This window comes from Marmota marmota, unplaced genomic scaffold (genome assembly GCF_001458135.2).
Source record: "Marmota marmota marmota unplaced genomic scaffold, marMar, whole genome shotgun sequence".
Classification (NCBI taxonomy): domain Eukaryota; kingdom Metazoa; phylum Chordata; class Mammalia; order Rodentia; family Sciuridae; genus Marmota; species Marmota marmota.
The window spans coordinates 25,560,806-25,574,964 of record NW_026000240.1 but is presented as its reverse complement, the minus strand read 5'-3'; the positions used below and the strand labels follow the sequence as shown (position 1 = coordinate 25,574,964).

The 14,159-nt window shown below is 37.6% G+C and overlaps 1 protein-coding gene across 4 annotated transcripts in view; it reads left to right on the top strand.

Annotated features, from left to right (window-relative positions):
• Positions 1 to 14,159, top strand: part of Armc8 (armadillo repeat containing 8) — a 99,174-nt gene that overhangs the window by 65,745 nt on the left and 19,270 nt on the right. For all 4 annotated transcript variants that reach the window (XM_015487006.2, XM_048794101.1, XM_048794100.1 and 1 more), the window contains 4 exons: positions 6,577 to 6,659; positions 6,968 to 7,049; positions 10,150 to 10,236; positions 13,713 to 13,805. In XM_015487006.2, the coding sequence (XP_015342492.1) occupies positions 6,577 to 6,659; positions 6,968 to 7,049; positions 10,150 to 10,236; positions 13,713 to 13,805 (345 nt within the window). The remainder of the gene's footprint in view (positions 1 to 6,576; positions 6,660 to 6,967; positions 7,050 to 10,149; positions 10,237 to 13,712; positions 13,806 to 14,159) is intronic.

Below are 14,159 nucleotides of genomic sequence, written 5' to 3'. Positions count from 1 at the left end.
GTATATGATCTGTGATTCCTAAAGCACTGATAACTTTTCAGATTTCTTTTCCATTTTTAAAGTGAGATTTCAATTTAGTTATGAAGCCTAGGAGAAAAAAAAAAAAATCTTATCCCTACAGCACATTGATTAGAAAGGATCCCACACTCGAAGTAAGAAAACCCAAGAGAATCATAGCTCAAAAATAAACAGATATCACTAGTTCTTTCTGATGGTCTGTTGCCATTACAGCCATGTAGAAGAATGTAGTAAGAAAATTTCCTAGCTGAATCTATTTAGGAAAAAGCACCAAGATTGCCCACATTTTATTGATCCATTCTTCTTTTGATGGACACCTTAGGCTCATTTCATAACTTTACTATTATGTTCATAGTGCTCTTCTCCTAAAAAGAGAGAGGTAAGCCATTAGACCTCAACTACGTGTTCCCTGTTACGAAAGGCCCACCCATATTGACACTTAAGAAACAGAGCACTGCCATTCACATCCAGTCTAGATCTTTCTTCCTGACCTCCTTGTACTGCATCCTGCTTGGCTGCTGGATTATAACTAGACTTTCTGGATTTGATAATTTATGCACTTAGATCTTAGGAGACTACCTTGCCTAACTTTCAAAGTTTAATTTCAGGTCTTTACTTTTTCAGGCTAGTTCTGTCTTGTTATTTATCACTCACACTTCATTAGAACTTCTTCTGGAACCTTTTACATTAACTCATTTGGAATTAAATTATATTTGCCTGGCTATTGTATACATAAGCATAAACAATTGATGTAAAGATAATGACCACTTTGCCATCCCTACCTCATTGATCCCAAGCCCATCCACTTTGAGTTGTCCAAGAAGTTCGCTGATACCATCAGGAATCTGACTGGATTCCGTTTCTCCATATTTTGCTTGACTTTAGCTCAAGTCCAAGCTAAAGTTATTCTAATACCTAGAGAATGCTTCATGCTGAGTCATGCCAAAAGAATAATTGGATCTGTTTTTTTTTTTTTTAAGACTATATCTCTGACTTTGCCAGTTCTTAATATGTTCTGAGAGAGGTAGTTTGTGTCCTGGATACAGTTAAGTTATAAAACTAGAGCTCATGGAAAGCTGGAAATTTCCTTTCAGTCAAAAGCCATCTTCAGATTGTTGACATTCCCATGTGTATGGTGGACCACTCTCCTAGTATTGTTTGGGTTCTGTGTTTTGCCCATAACCCATAATGTAGGCTGATTGCTTCTCTGTCTTACATAGGCCATAAGGGTCACTTGCCCTGTTGATCGGGAGCTTCAGTCTTGTTCTAATAGATCCGTGTCCATTTCTGCAAGAGCTGCATTGCCAGAGACAAAAAGCTTAGCTAAAGCATGAAGTCATGAAGACTAAAAACACTCACACAACACCAGTCCATCCTTGACTTAAAACTTGATCAATTTGGGACACAGTGATTAAATTCTATAGTTAGATTTAAAGCCCAGGCCCCTAGAAGAAGAAAAGAAATGGCCTTCTCCACTCTGAGGATTCAGTCTATCACTAATCCTTCTTACTGGGTTCTACAACTTGGCACCCTCTATCATGTAAGGCTTTGGAGCACAGTACTGGGATTATTAAAAGGCACCATAGAGAACAGGTTTTGTTGCTCCTGGCTTTCAAACCATAGGTCTAAAAAGCTATCTGGTGCTCTTTTAGACCATGGAGTCAAAGGACTTTGGCCATGGACACCACCAGCTCCTTGCCTGCTGACTTAATGTTTTTTTCCTCTGGATTTCCAAACCTCTCCTGTCTCATAATCACATTTTCCCCCCGATTTTGGTGCATGTATTCACTATAATCTCCCTTTTATCCATGCGTAAATGGCCTTACTGACCTGAAGGTTGTAAACCCTCCGTTAGATTATGTTACTCATTTATATGGCTTCTCTGCATACCTTTTGGATTAGAATCCTAGGTTCACATTCTAATTTTGTGTTATTTTTACTCTCTCACTGACTGATAATCTTGATGGAAGTCAATCAGATACTCTGGTAGTAAACTTTCTAGAACCCTAGAGCAGGGTTACTGAAGTCTTTCATAACCAGGTTACAAATCCAGACCTCTTGCTATAGGCATTTTGATAGACTTTGATATAAGAAAGTTCAGCTAGATAGTCCTACTGTTTTTTATCCTGACTCAGGGAGAAAGTTCAACAGCCACTTAATAGCTGTACTACATCTCCAAAGGATCAGGCACCACATGCTTCTAGAAAACTTGAAAGTACAAAGTTCCACTCTATTAATGTTACAGTATTTGAGTACTAATAGTTCACCGTCCTCTGATCTGAGCCTGGATATTCTCTGGCTAGGTCATTAAGAAACACTTCCCAATGGATACTAAAACTCCCATTCTTGACGATGGTTGTCTTTCCTACCTTCTCTGCTTATTTCACTGGGTGCCTTGAGCCGGTGGCCCCTGTCATTCCCATGTTCTCTGCCAGTAACTCAGATAGTTAATTATACTTAATCCTACTTGCTTATTCCACAGTGAGTTTGGTGGTAGAAAGAGTTTTCTTTCCTTCACTGTTTATGAGTTTTTATGTTTGACATTCTCTGAGAACCCAGGTATTTTCTGAATAAATAATTATTTATTCAAACAAAAAATATTTGCAGGACTGAAAATAGGAGCTCTACCCTGTTTTCCCTTGCCTTCCTCCTGATTTTGGCACCCTAACTAGACCTTGCTATCTCTAGCCTCTCCTCACCTACCTTGTTTCTCATCTTGCTTCTAAATAGCATGATAGTTTTGCCCAGACAGATTTTGTTTACCTGCTGATTGCAAAGGATTGGAGGTAAAGTAATCATTGCTATGTCCCCTTACTTTATTTTTTTAAAGAGAGAAATTTTTTAATATTTAATTTTTAGTTTTTGGTGGGCACAGCATCTTTATTTTTTTATGTGGTGCTGAGGATCGAACCCAGTGCCCCACACATGCCAGGAGAGAGCGCTACCACTTGAGCCACATCCCAAGCCCCTATGTCCCCTTATTTTACTGAGGGTCCAGAGAAGGTAAAGTGAGTGAGTTGCTCAAGATTAATACAGGAAACCCACCCCACAACATTCACCTTACTGCTTCATCCACTGAGTTGTCTACCCACTCATTTTATTTTTGCTCACACCCTGTTCCCTTTCTCCAGGTTCTTTGATTGTCAGCTTTATTAACTTTGGGAAGGATCAGTCTGGACTTCAGCCCATATTAAGCTTGTAGAATCATCTGGCCCATCTCATGTATAGAATTAGGATTTTTCATGGTGCCAAACAATTTCAAGGATCTGTGACTCGTGGCCCAAGCTCTATGGAGATAAACTTTATAAAATACCTAAATGATTGCTGCACTGGTTCCCTCCCTTGGTAGATTTACATATTTGGTTAAATTGGTCAGTAAATTTTATCCAGAAGTGTCTTTTACCTTGCTGGGCCTTAGGTTCTAAGCACTTTTGGAAGCAGTGCTAATAGTATTTCTAGTTCTTCTTGGAGAGTAATCACTTGTCTCATCCGTTCAATCCCGTACTTCTCTCCCACTTACTCTCTGATATTGTAACTGTCCAACACAGGCAACTGTTTCTTCCCAGTTGCTACTACTCTTTCTAAGTAAAAATAATTTCCTAAGGCATCAGAAGGTTCCAGGATTCACTCCCCAGCCCTTCAGTGCCTGAGACTGCCTCCAGGTTATAATTTTTTCTCCTTGGGGAAGGTCCTGGTTTAGCTTTGCCTCTTTCAAGAACAGTGACTAGTGCTTGACTGAAGTAACTAATCCATCAACCAGCCAGTCTTCTGTGGTTGCTGTAACAATAAAAGATGAAGCAATTTGGAAAACATATTACTGTCACCCCAAGGGAATAGTAATAAAGTCCTAACTATTTTAATGGAGTGAGAATGGTGGTGGGATGAATATAAGACATAGTGCAAAGGAAATTGATTAGGTGTTAAGGGAGAGAGTTGAAGTAAAAATTAATAACAGATTTGGGGCTGGGGCTGGGGCTGGGGCTGGGGCTGGGGCTCAGTGGTAGAAAACTTGCCTAGCATGTGAGGCACTGGGTTGATCCTCAGCACCACATAAAAGATACATAAATAAAATAAAGTTAAAAAATAATAATAATACAGATCTAGTGCCTGGGTGGCTGACTAACAAAATAAGCAGAGACAGACAAAAAGACATAAAGAAGAAACAGGTTTAGCCTGGACTGGGGGGCAAGGAGGTAGGCAGAAAACGTGGCATGGGACATGAACAATCAGAAATTCCACTGAACATCCATATCATTGGAAGTATGGAACTAGATATGAGGAAAGAATTCTAGGAGCAAACTTTAGATTAGGAAATTACTCATACCAAACTGGTTTTGAAGTCACAACATTGTCTTATGTAGAGTGAGAGTTGGACAGAACCTTTGGAACACAGATCCCTTTAAGGATGAGAAGCAGAGAGGAGATTGTAGCTTCTAGAGGTTGAAGTGTGGACCCTTTGTCTTTAGGGGTGGAAGCAGGAGGTGAGGCAAGCTGAGGGAGAGAATCCGGTGGGCAAAAAGGAATGGGAAGGTGGTTTTTGGGTGAAGATAGAAGGGCTTTGAGCTTAAAGTACTCAACTTCAGCCTAGCAAAGACAAAAGATATTTCAATAAGAAGTGGGAAGTTGAGCCAGGCATGGTGGCATACCTTTATCCCAGCAGGCCCAAGTGGGAGGATCACTTGAGTGCAGGAGTTTGAAACCAGCTTGAGCAATATAGTTAGACCCTGTCTTTAAATTAATTAATTAATTAATTTGATTAAAACAAAATGTTGAGACAGCTTGTGTCCCCAGAAGAAAGCATATTCCCCTACAAATTTGAGTTAGGCACAGAAGGGCTGAGGGGGTGAGTAATGTTGGAAGAAATTGAAATGGCAGGTAGGGAATATGGAGGTCTTCTGCAGGTGAATACGAGGCTGGTGAGCCAGCAGTGAGGACACCCAGGTGCTGTAGTGTTTGCTGAGAGAGCAAGCAGTCAGACTTTCATATTGGGGTTGGGGTAGAGTTGAAAAGAATGAATGGACTGAGAAAGGGGTAGGAGCTAGAGATGGGAGAATAGAGTGGGTGAGCATAAAGGTCAGCACAGGATCAGATTTAGTCTGGGATAAGGAGTGGATCGACATATTCATGTACTTTGGCCACTTTGGGAACTTATATGAAAACTACTGTTCTGAACCTACAGCTAACGTGTGGCTCCCTGTTTTGAATAGTAGATATTCTTCTTCCTGGTCAATGTTAATTTCATTTCTATTTCCTGCAGTCTTCCTGTTTGGCTTGGAAGATCCTGAGGTTTCCCACCCTTGCCTGTTCTGAAATCAGGCTTCAGAATCCTCCAGATTTTACTCCAGATCAGTGATCTTCAACATTGGTTCCACCAAACTCAGGAACTTTTTTAAAAAACATACATACAGGTTCCTGGGCCTCACCCCAGAGAAAAGGATTTAATTGGTGTGACCTGAACATAAGGATTTTTTTTTTCCTTTTTGTTTTTAAAGCTCTTTAGGAGGTTGTTCTGTGTGGCTAGGGTTAAGATCTTTGGTATTCTGCCAGGCAAGATAATGACTCCCATTAATGGAAATATGACTCCCATACTGGCAATACCTGATAAATATAGAACTATTTCTCTAACCAGGACAGAATAACAGGTATGGCTAAGCATATGGACTCTGGAGTCAGATGCCTGGGTTTAGCACTTTGATTCCAGGAAAACTGTATTAGCTAGAATCCTCAATTTCCTAATGTGTGGATGGGAATAATCATGATAATGCTCACAAGACATTGAGGATTAAATTAGATGATATAACACGTTTAGCACAATGCCTGGCACGTAGAAGTCCTCAACAAATATTCATTGTTTTTGTTAATCTTTTTTGTGATGGCATTAACACTTTATTCTTTTTCCATGTGCCCACACAAGTTAAACTTCATTTCCTCTGAATACTTTATTTTGGCTCTGTACATTACTTGAAGGAAAATTGTAGTCCATCGTAAAAAGAATAAAGCTTCATGATTGGAGCTTGACTTGCATCGTGGGTGATACAGCAGGAGTTGGTGCCATAGTGAAAGATGGCAAATGATGCTTTTCCAGATACTTAACTTTGTTTCAATGGTCATGGTAAGAAAGTAACCACAGGGTGACTCTGTCAGAAAAATGATAAATTTCACTTCTTGAAGACTGAGTGTGAACTATGATTTTCTAGAATCTTTCTCTGGCAGGAACTTACCTAATAGGAATTTAGTTATACCTCTCTTTTTTTCCCCCCAAGGTTATTTATGCAACACCTCTGCAATACTTAATACCATTTAATTTTTTTAATTGTCTTTAAAAATAAAGAAACATAACCTGCCCCTATGCCCGTCATTCATCCTGGCTTGTCCTTAGTGGGCTAGCCCTACCTTTCTGATGAGCTGCCTTCCCTTACTGCGAGATGATTGTTCAAGAGGTAAAAACTTTTACCAAAAACATGAAAGTTTAATGGACATTAACATACTTGCATTTACAAGCACTGAAGTTTGTCACCTTCATGTTGTTATTTATGCAGCATTAACCTTTTTCTCCAGATCATTGAGACTGAAAATATGATGGACCGAATTGTGACTGGCTTGTCTGAGTCTAGTGTCAAGGTGCGGTTAGCTGCCGTCAGGTATGAGCTTTAAATGGTCTGAATAAACATCTTTTGCTGTGTGTTTAACTTGTTTCCTCTCCGGTCCTTCACCAAGTAAGCACAGAATCCAAATGTTACTGGAAAGTATGCTCAGGTGAATTCATACAGTGTGTAACATCACCTAACAGAAAACCCAGCCTCCAAAGCCCATGAAGTGTCCTGACATAGTTGACTTACTCTCTATAGATGTACTTGAAATGTACACTAGTAATAGTGAAAAGCCAAGCAGTTTATTTGAGAAGTAAGTTTTGGCTTCTTAGAAAGCTAATTTTGATTATTCTTTGTAGATGTTTGCACAGTTTATCGAGATCTGTACAGCAACTTCGAACCAGTTTTCAGGATCATGCTGTGTGGAAACCTTTAATGAAGGTAAGAAGAAAGGGACATTAAGTGACCCATTCACACAACGGCTTTGTGAGCTGAGTGAGCCAGTGGCACTCCAGGGTCGAGGAGTGTGTCTGACTTGGGTAGGACATTTTGAACATTTGTCTCCTTGAATCTGATATTTTGAGCATCTACAAATCTACAGACTATGTTTCTGAGATTGACATCTTGTGTGTGGGGGGAAAATACAAACCTGATTTGCTGTAGTTACTCATCTGATCTTCCTTCATGTTGAGTATTACTCTTTGAACTTGTAGTTTTTAGTTATAAAAAAGAAAAGCATTATCCATTTCCAGATATAACAGGTTGTTCTTAGTCTTTTGGCAATCTTTGAATTTTTTCTTCATTTATTTATTGGCATATTATAGTTGTATGAATTGATGGGATTTATTGTTACATATTTGTGCATGTATACAATATAACAAAATAATTTGGTCAACATTTCTCTCGAGCATTTCCCCCCTCCTTGTCTATGTCCCAACTCTTGGTCCCTTTCCTCTTCTGATCTCCCTTTGATTTTTAGGAGATCACCCTTACCTTTGTTTTCCTCTCTAGTTTCCACATATGAGAGAAAACATTAACCCTTAACCTTGTGGATTTGACTTATTTCACTTAACAGGATGATCTCTAGTTTCACCTGGATATTTTTTAACAGTAACTTTTTTTGGCATCAGATCTGCTCTTGAGGACTCCCAACCCAATTAAAAAAAAAAAAAAAAGGTTGGGGGGGATTCAGGGCAAATGAATATGAATTGGGAGAGTAGCAGGTTGCTGCTAATAATATTAGCTCTGTTTTATCACAGAACCACAGGTTACCTTGATCTTTCATCTTTTTAATGATTTTATATGTATGTATGTGTGTATATATATATATATATATATATATATATATATATATCTATCTCCCTTGCATTTAGTTCAAAGAATTTTCTGTTTATTTAGGTTTTTTTCTTTTGTTTTGTTTTTGAGTACTTACTTAAGACTAAGCAAGCCTTCAGACACGGAGGCTACTAAAATTTTTTACTACAGAGCTCTTGCCCTGGCTTAAACTTTAGGTTAGAGTAAGTGTGACAGAAACAATCAGGAAAGACTTCACGCAGAAATAATGTGATGTGGCTTAATGTTTATAGCAGCACAATTCACCATAGCTAAACTGTGGAGCCAACCTAGATGCCCTTCATTGGATGAATGGATAAAAAAAAAATGTGGCATATATATACAATGGAATATTACTCAGCAATAAAAGAGAATAAAATCATGGCATTTGCAGGTAAATGGGTGGCGTTGGAGAAGATAATGCTAAGTGAAGTTAGCCAATCCCCAAAAAACAAATGCTGAATGTTTTCTGTGATATAAGGAGGCTGACTCAGTGGGGTAGGGAGGGAGAGCATGGGAGGAATAGATGAATTCTAGATAGGGAAGAGGGGTGGGAGGGAAAGGGAGGGGGCAGGGGATTAGCAAGGATGGTGGAATGTGATGAACATCATTATCCAAAGGACATGTACGAAGACACGAATTAGGTGTCAACATACTTTATATAAAAACTTGAGATATGAAAAATTGTGGTATATATGTGTAATAAGAATTGTAATGCAAAAAAACACAAAGTACATGTATAAAGACATGAATTGGCATGAATATACTTTATATATAAAGACTTGTGCTCCGTATGTGTAATAGGAATTGTAATGCATTCCGCTGTCGTGTATTTAAAAAATAAAATCAATTTTTTAAAAAAAGAAATAATGTGATGTGGCTTTGAAGGAAAAAGGACCAGGAGAATTTTCTAGGGAGAGGAATAGCAAGAGCAGAAACATTATGTGTGGTATATGTAGGAAATAGCAAGGATCCCTTTATGACTGCCATAGAGGGGTCAGGTATGATGAGACAGGCATACCAGTGAACAGATAAGCACTAGATAGATAGAAGAGATGAATTGGTACCATAGGCTTTGGAAATTGACATGCTGAGCCTTTCTTATGGGGAGGTTCATGATGGCAGAGTACATGATTTATGTGTTGAGGTCCTGGAATAAGGACAGTGTGAACCCCGAAGATTTAAGTGGAAGGAATGACAGGATTGGGTACGTAACCACCCAATTAGGAACTGTCAGAGGACACCAAGAGGTTCTAAAAGATCGTCACAATAGGGCCTTCTGAGACTTTTCAGAATTTCTGCTTTCCAGTTGGCCTACCTAAGCAATCTGTGACATTGAACTTGACCCATTTCCTTCCATTGCCCCTCCTCCCTGAGTTTCACCCTGTTTCATTCAATTGGACATATGTCAGCCCTTCTGAATATTCCTCATTCTCTGCTCTCCTTTTGCTGCCTGAACCTAACTTAGAAGCTATAAACTCAGGGGATTTGCCCACTCCCCATTCTCCAACTATAACATCAGTGCCTTTCTACACTGGGTGGACACTTTGTTCCAGGAACATGCTGGCTCCCACCAACAAAAATCCATTTCAGATTCACAATCCCTTATCTAAGACCATTGGGACTGGGTTTGGCATTCGTGGATTTTCGGAGACTCTCCTCAGTTAAGCTCAGTTCAGAACTCCTCTGACATACAAATCAGAATGGAACACTATATGATTTCTGTCTAGTTCCCCCAGGGAAGCGGTCTGATGAGCAGTAATCTAGAAAGATTTTGTGCATTTGGGTACATGTGGGTATAATTACTCTCAAACTATGACTTTTAAAGTATTATTTTAATATTAAAAACTTGGAAGAAAACCAATGATTTGCTTTAGATATTTTTTGGTTCCTCATATTTCAGAGGCTATCTATCTGCAGGTCTGCTGATATTTCTCTTGTTTTTTTCCATTTTTTAAATTGTTGGTTAGCAAATTGCAAGAGAATAAGCTTGGACTTTAATTAAAAGTTTTATTCATGATTATTTTTTGTCCTTTTGGTGAAATTTAGCATTAGATGTCAACTTCTGAATTTCATAAGTTGTATTTTAAACCTTGTGTCTCTTCCATGTGAGAAATCAAGTTTAGAGATAATTATTTTTATATTGTCTTCTGTGGTCTCACCTCCATGATTCTAAATCATTAATGGTATCCTTTTGTTTATTCCAAAGGTTTTACAAAATGCACCAGATGAAATCCTAGTAGTAGCATCTTCCATGTTATGTAATCTTCTTCTTGAATTTTCTCCAAGCAAAGAGGTTAGTATTGATATTCTTTTCATGATGTTGCCTGTTCCAGCTAGCACTTAGTCAAATTAACTTTTCACAGTTGTTGACATTGAAATACATGGATTGGGTATAAAAACTACTTCTGAATTGTTTGATGGAGGTGATCATTTTTTAATATGACTATTATTTCCCAATATTCTTTCTATTCTACCTAGCATATTCAGTTTTTTAAAAGATTACAATGGGCTGGGGATGTGGCTCAAGCGGTAGCACGCTCACCTGGCGTGCGTGCGGCCCGGGTTCGATCCTCAGCACCACATACAAACAAAGATGTTGTGTCCGCCAAGAACTAAAAAATTAAATAAATATTTTAAAAAATAAAATAAAATAAAAAAATAAAAGACATTACAAAGCTAGACAGAGTAGCATGTGCCTGTAGTCTCAGTTCCTCAGGAGGCTGAGATGGGAAGATCCCTTGAGCCCAGGAGTTCAAGACCAACCTGGGCAACATAGCAAGACCCCACCTCAAAAATAAATAAAGAAGTACATTAATTAATTAATTAATTATTAAGATATTACAGTTTATAGTCAATCTAATCTGCAAGTATAAAAAATAATTATGCAAACAATAGACTATTTTCAAACTATACCTATACTAAAGAATAAATTAAGACTCATTTTTGTAAACCAGGATTAGTTTTTGGTTTCTTTTTTTTTTTTATTTTTTTTTATATTTACTTTTTAGTTTTTGGTGGACACAACATCTCCGTTCATATGTGGTGCTGAGAATCGAACCCGGGCCGCGCACATGCCAAGTCGAGCGTGCTACCGCTTGAGCCACATCCCCAGCCCAAGTTTTTGGTTTCTAATATTGATGGCAGTTGTTTGGGAAAGGAGAGAATATGTTTTCCCACCCCTCTTTCTGCATTTTATAAATTAATCAAAATTGTATTTTTTTTTTTTTAAATAGGGAAAACTAGAATTAGTAGAGGGGTAAACCTTAAAAAATCAGCTTGGCTGTATTATAATATCTCTGGTTTGGTGCTGGTAGTGTCTGGGCCTTGTATGCATGAGGCTCTGTGTTCAGTTCCTAACACTAAAACAAAACAAAAATCTGGCCTACCAAATCATGAACTCAAGTGTATTGGACATTTAGCAGTCCCATTTTTGTTTTTGTACATATCTCAGACCTTATTTATTTATTCTTTTAATTTTTAAAAATTCTTCTTAATATTTTTAGATATATATGACAGTATATTTTGACATCTTATACATACATGGAGTATAACTTCCCATTCTTGTGGTTGTCCATGATGTGGAGTTACATTGGTTGTGTGTTCTTATATGAACATAGGACAGTTAATGTCTGATTTATTTTACTGTCTTTTCTATTCCCATCTCACTCCCTTTCCTTCATTACCCTTGTCTAATCCAATGTACTTCTCCCCTGTCCACTTTATTGTGTGTTAGCACCTGCATATCAGAGAAAGCATCTAGCCTTTGGTTTTGGGGGGATTGGCTTATTTCACTTAGCACAGTAGTCTCCAGTTTCATCCATTTACCAGCAAATGCCATAATTTCATTCTTCTTTATGGCTGAGTAATATTCCATTGTGTGTATGTGCCACATTTTCTTTATTCAATAATCTGTTGAAGGTCACCTAAGTTAGTATCATAGCTTAGCTATTGTGAACAGAGATGCTATAAACATTGGTGGGGCTGTGTCACTATGGTATGCTGACTTTAAGTATTTTGGGTATATGCCGAGGTTTGGAATAACAGTCAAATGGTGGTTACATTTTAAGTTTTCTGAGGAATCTCTGTACTGCTTTCTAGAGTGGTTGCCCCAATTGCAGCCCCACCAGCAATGTGAAAGGGAACCTTTTTCCCCACATCCTCACCAACATTTATTATTACTTATATTCTTGATAATTGCCATTCTGACTGGATGGAGTGAGCCGAAATCTCAGTGTAGTTTTTATTTGCATTTCTGTAATTGCTAGAGATGTGGAACATTTTTTTCATATATTTGTTGGCCAATTGTATTTCTTCTGTGAAGTGCCTGTTCAGTTCCTTGAGTAGTCCCATTTTTGTTGAATTGATTTTCTTCAGGAAGGCAGTATTGACAGGTGGAGGTTCAAAGACAGTTATTAAAAATTTTAGAACAAAATGGGAGAGACTGGAAGCAGAGAAAGGCAGAAGAGTAGGGCAGAGTTTCCAACATGTTCTCTGCCTAGTAGTGGGGTCTTGGCTAGATTATGATCAGATCTACCTTCAGAATATTTAGGGTCCACTATTTAGGGAAATTTAGGTGGAAGAACTCAGGCAAAGAATCATTAATAATGATCATTTTTTAAAATATTAAAAATAAACTCGATTCTGTTCTGGAAGGGAGGGAAATGCTATAAGAAATTGTTGGGCCATTAGTAAAACTGGAATAGAGACTATAGAATGATAAAAGTATTGTTTTAATTTAATGTTAACTTTTCTGAAGTTGTTAACTATACTGTGATTGTGTAAGGGAATAAACTTCTTAGGAAATACACATTAAGGGTAAAGGGCATGGTATGTGCACTCAGATTTCAAATGGTAAGATAAAATAATGTGGATGTAGGTGAACAAAATGAGAGATGATAAAGCAACTATGGAAAAAATGTTAAAAAATACCACAATTTGTACAAATAGAAGAGTATATTACTCTTTCAAAAATGTCATCTTGCAAGGCACTGCACTTTTAAATATGGAAATCTGAATTGCTTAAGACATTTCTAGAATCCACTTGTCAGATGGCCTTTAAACATTAATTAGTGATAATAAATCTTAATCCTCTAAATTTTGAATTTTTCTAGAAATTGCCAGAAAGAAACTCATTGTCAGCCTAGTACTTACTACAGTAAGTGGTCAGACTAAAGCATGCTATTTTCAGTGTAAAATGTGGCATGACTATAAAAGTACAAATCTGTTTTGCTTACAAAATTGAAAAGTAGTCCCGAAAATAGTTCTCAAAGATGAATTCCATAGCATTTAGGAATAAAATTGGCTATTTGGAAAGAGGACGATTTGGTTATCTAAGTTCTGTTATATTTCTTTCCTAAACCAACCACTGCTTCATAATCCTAGATGGTAAGCAGCAAAGTCCATACACAAATGAGGCAGGCAGGGCCAGTGTCAGAGGGTGGTGAGAGTGAGGGTGGGTAACTAGACGGTGGTCACACAGGCTGTGTATGTGAAGTACAGACGGTCAGAGTCTCCAGAGTCTGTCAGGACTGCAAAGAAAGAATATGGCACAATGATGATGATATTTGTGAGAGAAAAGGTGTCCTTTCCCTCCTCAAGGTGATTTTTGTGGCTGTATCACTCCTCCTTTTTGAAGCTTGCTTGGAACTGAGTAAGAATGGGAAACAAATTATATAATACTAGGGTATATACACATTTACTTTGCAAATTGGACTATAAAGCTCTCTCTCTCTCTCTTTTTTTTTTTTTCTTAAACTTTTGCAATCACAGCCAATTTTAGAATCAGGAGCTGTAGAGCTACTTTGTGGATTAACCCAGAGTGAAAATCCTGCTTTACGAGTGAATGGAATTTGGGCTTTAATGGTATGTTTTACATTTTTTATTATTATTTATTATTATTTATTTTTATTATTATGGCCCAGTTTTCTAATGACCTAGAACCTAGAAGATATGGTATTCAACTTTCAGATTTGACTGTAAGCAAGTTGCTTGGCCATAGTATGCCTGTTTTCTTATTATTATGAAAAGTGAACAGATGTTGAAACTTCAGTTACTTAATCTTGGGAAAACAAAATTTTTTTTTTTTTACCATGAATATAGTGATATTTCTAGAGAGCTGCCTACTTTACAAAGTATTTTATTCTCTTCTTTGCTCTAAAGAACAACATTATGAAGTAGACTGAGTATTCTTATCATACTTTACAGCTGATTTTTTAA